This window comes from Rhagoletis zephyria, unplaced genomic scaffold (assembly GCF_001687245.7).
Source record: "Rhagoletis zephyria isolate East Lansing unplaced genomic scaffold, Rhagoletis_zephyria_1.1 Rzeph_scaffold_17907, whole genome shotgun sequence".
In the NCBI taxonomy this organism is placed as follows: Eukaryota; Metazoa; Arthropoda; class Insecta; order Diptera; family Tephritidae; genus Rhagoletis; species Rhagoletis zephyria.
The window spans coordinates 1-9,069 of NW_016174968.1; the positions used below are offsets into that span (position 1 = coordinate 1).

The following is a 9,069-nucleotide window of genomic DNA, read 5'->3' on the forward strand; positions in this document are numbered from 1 at the left end:
CAAAATGACAAAAGACAGATTAGCCGCACTTCACGCCGCTCAATCCGATGACGAGGAGTCTGAGGAAGTGGCGGTCAACGTGGATGCCCATGATTCCTACATGGATGAGTTCTTCAAGCAGGTGGAGGAGATACGTGGCATGATCGATCGGGTGCAAGACAATGTCGAAGAAGTTAAAAAGAAGCACTCGGCTATTCTATCCGCCCCTCAATCTGATGAGAAAACCAAACAGGAGCTGGAAGATTTAATGGCCGACATTAAGAAGAATGCGAATCGCGTCCGTGGAAAACTAAAAAGCATCGAACAAAATATCGAGCAAGAGGAGCAGCAAAACAAATCGTCCGCCGATTTGCGTATACGCAAAACACAGCATTCAACGCTTTCACGAAAATTCGTCGAGGTGATGACAGAATACAATCGCACGCAGACGGATTACAGAGAGCGCTGCAAAGGCAGAATACAACGTCAGTTGGAGATTACCGGCCGTGCAACGACCAGTGAAGAGCTGGAAGACATGCTGGAGCAGGGCAACCCAGCCGTATTCACGCAGGGCATTATAATGGAGACGCAACAGGCCAAACAAACTCTGGCCGATATAGAGGCTCGTCACGCTGATATTATGAAGTTGGAGACATCGATCAAAGAGCTGCACGACATGTTTATGGATATGGCTATGTTGGTGGAGTCGCAGGGCGAAATGATCGATCGCATTGAATATCATGTGGAGCATGCTATGGACTACGTGCAGACGGCAACTCAAGATACAAAGAAAGCGCTCAAATACCAGAGCAAGGCGCGCCGAAAGAAGATCATGATCCTGTTATGTTTGACTGTGTTGGGTCTCATAGTTGCTTCATATGTTGGCACAACTTTCATGTAAATGCAATTACATTATTACTATTACATACATGTTTATTATTTATTACATACATACATATAGTTACAAAGAAAAGTATAGCAACAAAGTAATAACAATTATTATAACTAGTTATTATATAGCTCTTGTGTCGCGCGCTCCAAGTAAAAAATATTCAAAATATGTTGCTAAATGTCACAACAACAAAACTCAGCATCAGTCTGCTCTGATCGGCTGCTGCTGAGTTGCGAGCGATTTAGAAAGCGATTAGAGTATCTAAATACAAATGCCATGCGGCCGTAAATGCTGCCAATTTGTAAGCTGCTTTTGCGGCCTATTTGGAGAATAATTACTTAATTACCTAATTTATTGATTACAGGCTAAACAAAAGTAATTATAATGTATTTGCTATATTATGAAATCTAATTGATTACTGTTATAATGCGAAGCAACCACAATTTAAAGCGTAAATATAAAAAATACAGTGGTCGTCCAGTATAAAGAATGATATAATGTCTGGGTTCATACGCTATATCGAAAAGTACGTTATAACGAACTAAAGTTTTATTGTGAGATTTCAATAAAATCAGTCTATATATTACATATGAGCCCCATATTGCAATTCCCCTTAATGTGTTTACGTTTATAATTTTTTCACCTAATAAATAACAAACGTTTACGTGACGGAGGTATTTTTCCAGTTCAATAACGCGACCACTTGTAAGAAATTATTCTTTTAAACTGATTGTAGTTCCACGTACGCAAAAATCATGCAAAATCATGTCATTTAATCACACAAAATAAAACAAGCGTTCGTTATTCAGCATACTCCTTTTTTCAACCGTTCATTATTTAGAGTAATCAATACATTTAAATAAGGCATTCGTTATTTGGAGCGGTTGTTAAACTGGACGACCACTGTACATAAAAAAATAAATAAAAATGCAAAAAGTAAGAAAATGAAACGGCAAAATAACAAAAGTTGCATGCAAGTGCAGAAAAACCATAAAAATTTTCAAAGTAAAACTGCATAAACATATGTAAATGAACAAAACAAAACATTTAAAACAAACTATGTATTGTACTTTCCAATCTCTCTCGTAATTGTTGATAAGAATTTCCGGTCAAAAGTTTAGTAACAAATCAGTTGAAGGTCTTTTCATTTTGCTTGCTTTTGAGCTGCAAGAAAAAGCAAAAGCAAAGAAAATGTTTAAAATATTTAAAACAGAATCGACGCTGAGAGCGCATTTACAAACAATTTTAAGAATAGCATCGCATTCACGCAATTTTGAGTTGATACATATATATATATACATACATACCTATAGTTTGAATTTCTTCGAAATCTCACATTTATGTATTATAAGAGTAGTTACACGCTATGTAAATTTACTTACATATTTATTGCATATTTCTCTAGTTAACTCTTATATAGCAAAAATTTATTATTAAAGAAAACAAAAAAAAACATGCTAGAACAAACAAAAGAACTACTTACTTATTAAAAGCATATATACATATAATAAATATCTCTATATAAAAATCTCTTTATATATTGGAAAACTCAATTGAAAACAGAAAGAAATAAAAGAAGAGGGAAAATTTAAATTAAATTACAATTAAATTAACGTAAATAAATAATCGAGGAAAACACGAAATCCCAACATACATGCATACATACATATGTACAAATTGTATGTATGTACATACACGAAACACCTAGCTGCACATGTGTAAAAAGTGCATTCACACAAAAGTACTTGCATATGTAGCAGTAGTAAAAAATATAAATAAAAACCAAATAACTCAACACCAGATAAGTCTTAATACCCATCAAAAAATTGGAATCATTTTCTCTTACTCATACTCGTGTATGAAAGTCTGTAAATATTTTGTAAAAAAAAAGTAATCACTTGAGTTTTCCCACTGCTATTCAGGTACCTAGTACATACAAATATGCATATAAATACATAAATACAAATTTATTTGCTTGATTATTTAGTTGTGTGTAGATAAGATTACGCTTTCAAATGCTTGCGTACTTGAGTTATAAACAGAATTTTTGCAAATTGCTTTTATTTGTTATGATAAGCACGCACGCTGAAATGCAAAAAGACGTAACAAACTTCGTCGTTGAAATGCAAAAAGTCATAACTAATAAAAAATTCTACATTCACTTTTGATTTATGTGGTGGAGATCATCGAATTACAACTCTCCACATCATTTTATGACAAAAAAAAAAAAATTAAAAGATTAGTCACGACCAAGGCACATTAAACAGGTAGTATCAGTAGAGCAAAAACAACATTTGCGTGTATTTTGTTGTTGCTTCTGGTATCGAAAGTGTCAAGAACTGTTCTGAATTTTTTCTTCTAAATCAAAGCGTGCCATGTGAAATACAAAAAATTATAAAAAATAAAAAATTGAAATGGGAAAAAATAAAAATTGATGCAACTTTCTTTCCTAGTAAATTTGTTTGCTTCTCGAAGCATTGATCCATCCTTTGCAAGGCCCGGTAATCAGCGGTTATGCTGCTGAGTTGGGCGAACGTTCCAAAAGCTGCTATTCAATCGCGTGTTTTGTATGGAAAAAGGTTTCACATGCAAATGGATTTTAACAATTCAGAATTTTTGTGAGAAAAAATTAAAAATATTTGACATTTTCGAGACCAAATAATTTGAAAATAAATCAAATCAGCTGCTCTACTGATACTACCTGTTCAATGTACCTTGGTCACGACTTTTTCGAACGAAAAGTATAATGGCCACTAGGGTAAAAGTAATAAATAGTTTTTTTTTTAAGTGATGTTTTAAACTGTGTTCACTGATTTTATGCATGGCATACATTTAATATCATTAAACAAAGCTTTTGCTTGCTTGATTAGATATTTTAACAAAAATTATTCGCATTAAGCAATAACTCTAAAAATCACATTTTCGAAAAAGTAAAAAAAGCTATTCAAATTGATTTTTAATGCAAAAGCTAAAACGTATGCCCTTGAAGTGGAAAAGAACTTAGAACACTGCTGTGGGGAAAATCGATGAAACGGAGGTCATAACGGACGTGACAAAAACAGAAGTGGTTTCAGAGTACATGCAAAAATAAGGAAAACTCTGCGAATCCTGTGTGGTTTTCTTTTCCTAAACATTCTTTAAATAAAGACAAATTACGGACGATTACAACCAATTCATTTTTAATCAGAAGTAATTCGTTGTTGGTTAAAATTTGAATTAAAATGTGATAACGGACGTTATATATCGGACGTGACAATATACAATATTTTTACCAGTAATACATGTACATTACCAGTAGTACATGTACAATTTAATTTTGTATTTAATTTTTTTTTCAGTTCTTTATTTAACCGTTTCGCGTTTTCGTAACTTTTTTCGCTATCTGAATACGAAATTTAAAGTTATAAAGTCGTTTGAACTCATTTACGTGCATTTTCGGTTTACATTTTTATGGAAATACCCAAATGGTAAAGTTTTTAACGCATTGGGTTTTCGTAAAATTGCTTATTTAAAGCAAAGTGGCTGTTAGACGTAGCCAGTGCAAGTAGTTTTGAAAAGTCTGCCAAACTCTAGAATTTCCGAAATTAATTGCAAGAGCAGTTACACCTTGCTCGTTTTCCGAAAATAGAGCTTTCTGATGCTTGTCTGTTTGCACGGTGCATGCAGAAAATTCCGATTTTAACTGTGTTGCCAGACATTTTAATGCTTATAACAAAATTAATGACCTGACAAATTTACTAAATTAAAATAAAAGTATTTTTGTTGATTTTTTTTTACATTTTTGTAAATTTGCAAAAAACGCTTCACACGGCAGAACTCGATTGGTTTGACAGCACTTCCAACAAAAATTTTGTATGCACATACTACATATTGCATACCTAGATCCAAAGTGCGGTGCGATCAACTCAAAAAAAAAAAATTTAAATTAGGACGATTTTTTTTTTTGTATAAATCAATTTATATACCTACTTAAATTCAGGAATGCAAATATTTTTTCCCTTCATGATTAAGTATACTAACTAAAAACTACTGTTATACCTATTTGTGTATTAATTGCGTTGAACCTGTATGATCCACAAGCAGTTATGTATATTTCCTGATCTGAATTTTGAGTAACTATTTTTCAAGATTCACAGATGTGAACATCATTCACCAACTAATTCAGAGCACATTTGAAAGCGTAGTTATTTAATCCAGCCGAATCAATATTTTAGTATTAAAACGTTATTTCTTTCTTTTGGCTAAAAATGCTCGCATTATTAAGTGCAATTGCTTTCGTTACTATTGTAGTTTATTCAAACACTAATTTATTCCTTATTAACTTGGAATCTACTAATTCTAATTTACTACCTTATTTCTAATTTATTTACCATAAATACAAATTTTTCTATGATATCTTTAAAAATTATAACGCTACCACAATCCCCACTAACCACAATTACTTTATAATACTCATGATTATTTTGTTTATTTTTTCTTCTTTTTATTTTAACTGTATTTTTGCTCAACTTTACTTTGCGCGCCTGTTGTTTTACATAACATGCAATAAATTTAAAAAAAAAAACCTAAACAACAAAATTAAAAAATGGGCACACTTTCACCTAAAACAACAATGGCCACAATAACGTCACACCGCATCCCAACAACCACCTAACATCTACAACAACAAACACTCATGTTGGATTATTAACACTGCATGCCCGTATTTGTACGTTTGCCACATCCCACTTATTTTTTTGCTGCTCTTCAAACCAACAACAAACAAATGCTTTTAACTATTTGCTTTAAACCAAAATCTGGTAAAACAAAAAAAAAACAAAACAAAAAAAAAAACGCTGCCACATGCTGAAAAAACACTTATGTTCTTATTTTCATTTAAACAATAATAAAATAAAAATAAAATTGTTTTAATTGCAAATTAAAAATATGCTACAAATTTATAGCATCAAATCGAAATCGTAGTGCTTGAAACTATACCAATAAAAAAAGTTACACATTTGCCACAGCTGCTTTTTTGTACTTATATTTTTGAATCCTAATTTTTGACATCGCATTTGTATGTTTACTTTTTGTTCAACTGTTGATCAGCCCATTTCATAAACTTAGCGAGAAAAATAGCTCGTAATGCCTGCTCTTGCTCGGATATTACAAGTAGTACATACATATAACTAAGCGGATAAGTATGTTTCGTATGAATGCATTTAGCGCAATTAAATTTATGAGCACGCATCCATGAACGCCCCAACTGTTGCAGTTTTTATTTTTTCATTTTTGTGGGCGTGTCACTTAACGAATGGCAAATGGCATTTGTGGTGATCTCTAACAAATGCTGAACATATTCCAAACACCTATGTACCTCTCACTCTCAAATGAAATTGCAAGCAACAAAAAAAAAGAGCATATGTATGTTAATAACGAGAAAAAAAGCAAATCAGCAACTAAGCGCACCAACAGGCACCTCTGAGTTTCCGTTTCCGTTGAGCAGCACCATTTTCTACTTCTTTCATTCAAACACCAAATGCACTGCAACTGTTTGTAATTGCAATCAACAACAACAACAGCAAAGTACCAGCAAACTACAACCAATGCACTGACGCTCGTTCTAATGCAAAAAAAAAAAACAACTAACAAAATATTAGCCACTCTACGTAATCTTTTTTAAGCCTCCTCAACTAACCGCCAAAGCATGCAACTAATGCACGCAGAAAATTTTGAAACAAAAAATAATAAAAGAAAATGCGCATCACAGCAATCGCAATAGCCAGTAAAAAAAAAAATAATAATAATATGTGCATGTTATGCGGCTTCTTCGTATTATTTCAATCAATCAATACAAGCTACAAACCAATGTACGATCATCGCCATGAATGAGATCACAAACGCCAGCGACCCACCAACCACTAACCCCCAACCGCCAACGAACTCCAAAGCTGCAAAACTGCTTACAAAATACAAATTTTCGCCAGAGTCAACGATTAGCTGCGAAATGCTTGAGACCAAATACATAATTAAATGCCATTGGTAAGTATTAATGAAAAGAAAACGAAAAATGCAAATGTTAAATGAAATTTATTACAAAGCAGGCAAATAAACCCGCTGACTAAAGCAACTTATTCGAAGAAATATAATTAAAGAAATTTTGTGCGAAATTCTAAGTATTTAATGCATAAAGTTGCTATGTGTCAGAGACCTTGTGGAACAAACGTTTTTTCGCGCGACTCAACAGAAAATAATTTTTTAGTTGAGTTTCTGTTTTTTGTTATCATTTGTTAAATTTGATATATATTTAGTAAAACAGCTGGTGGCCTAAACAACTTAACAATGAATAAAAAGCTCAGTTTTCTTAGGATTTAAATAAATTTTCACTACTTTCTGTAAATATCACAAAAAGTTACATATATACTATACAAAACAACTGTGTTAGTTAACTGTAATGTCAATTACCTACACGACCTAATTGTTTTTGTTTTTCCTTATTACATAATCTAGCTTATCCATAATTATAGCGGTGCATATGTACTCTTAACTATCAGCCTTCATGCCGCCTATCATAAATATGTGATGATTATTTACCTATACATACATACATACATACATATGTGCGTATATGTACATATACATATATGTATAATTATAATGATAACTTTTAATTTATGCGAATAGTAAATTTTTGTGATTTTATTATTTCCGTCAACTTTACTGTTTGTTTTAAGTATTAAATTTAACAGGCAATTATTTGTAGCAATTACGACCAAACATTATACTTAAGTACTTATATCATACAAAATCAAAAACAAAACATATGCTAATTTGATATTATTGAATTTTGTAAATTTCATAAAAAGGATTTGTATGAGTATAAACATAAATTATAGACATGACTTATCGATAACAAGCAATATGAACTACATACATAAATGTAAAATTCCATATTTCTTAAAATGTAATTATGCAATGATTTAGAAAATTCAAAAATCGTTTTCTAATAAAAGTTTGCCTTAGGTCATTTGTTAAGTAAAAATCTCTTGGTATTTTTTATTTCAACAAAATTCGGAGCTGAATTTGAATGTATGTGTGCATTTCGCGTGGATGTGTTGTTGTTTTTTGTTTAGCGGCATTGATGATTCGAGATTCCTTGGCCGCGTATACGATCTATGGCATTGAGTTCAAATGCGTACATGCTGCATATGTACATACATAGTATGTATGTTTTTGTCTTTGTGTATATTTTCTATTATTCAGTGGTTCATAATGTTTACGCCCAAAAAAAAATCTTTAAAAAATATATAAAGTTCCGCATTTTCTATCGGTGTTTTCTACGCTTTCAGTCAATTCCGGTGAAATTTTAGAAGGGGGCATAAGTCCCTGGATTTCATCGAATTCGAATGCAAATACAGCAAAAAGAAACAAATTTTGAATAGAAAACAAATAAAATTAAAAAAAAAATAATAATAATTTCAAATTCCAATTAACAAAAACTAAAAGCTTCCCCATTTTTCTCAATGCAATTTTTCTTCAGAATGTTTCCGTCTTTATGTTATCACTACAGGAAAATAGAAAACCAAATACATAATAGCAAAACCACAACATCGGCGAACGGCAAATTTCGCCCAGCAGAGCGATTGCGACGACCAACATTCGCCCCCGGTTGATTCGCTTACTGAAACACATATGAAGGTTTCAAGAAGGAAGCTTTTACAACGAAAAAGGAAAATGCCAGCAAGAATAAACCTAAAAGATAAAAACTGCCATCTCGGGAGAATTACGAGAACATTTAAAGTACATACATATGATCATCATGGTCTTTTTTTTTGCTGTTGTCGCTGAAAAGTCGTCGAGCGAACGTCGTTGTTGTTGCAGCAGCTATTTACTAAACCCTGCCTAGGTTGGGTTTTCCCTCTTTCGTTGCGCCAAGTTCAACTGACGGAAGACCCAGGAAGTGAGCAACTCCGGCTGGGTTGGTCCATAGGGACAGGGGCGTTAGTTGGGTGGGGTTTCGGGGGCGTGCACAGAAGTGCCGTGAGTCATGAGGTAACCCTCCGCCTGCCAGAGTGGTTGTGCTCCCATGCAAGTCGGTTCGTGTAGGTGCCTTCTGGTGTGCCAAGGCGAGGGCTCTGCTGCTTCGTCTGTAACTTGGTTCAGGTATTACAGCCCATCATCTGGGAAACTTGGGATTCCATAATTCCTTCGTAGCTACA

The 9,069-nt window shown here is 33.1% G+C and overlaps 1 protein-coding gene across 2 annotated transcripts; it reads left to right on the forward strand.

Moving 5' to 3' along the window:
• Positions 1 to 4: 4 nt before the first annotated feature.
• On the forward strand, positions 5 to 7,261 carry LOC108379983 (syntaxin-1A-like). Of its 2 annotated transcripts, none has more exons than XM_017636352.1 (3): positions 5 to 876; positions 5,815 to 6,892; positions 6,952 to 7,261. In XM_017636352.1, exons 1-2 carry the CDS (start codon positions 5 to 7, stop codon positions 5,831 to 5,833), a joined length of 891 nt encoding a protein of 296 aa, XP_017491841.1. In that variant the 3' UTR covers positions 5,834 to 6,892; positions 6,952 to 7,261. The 2 variants fall into 2 exon arrangements, with proteins under 2 accessions (XP_017491841.1, XP_017491842.1); XM_017636353.1 differs by having other exon boundaries at positions 6,955 to 7,261.
• The last annotated feature ends 1,808 nt before the right edge of the window (positions 7,262 to 9,069 follow it).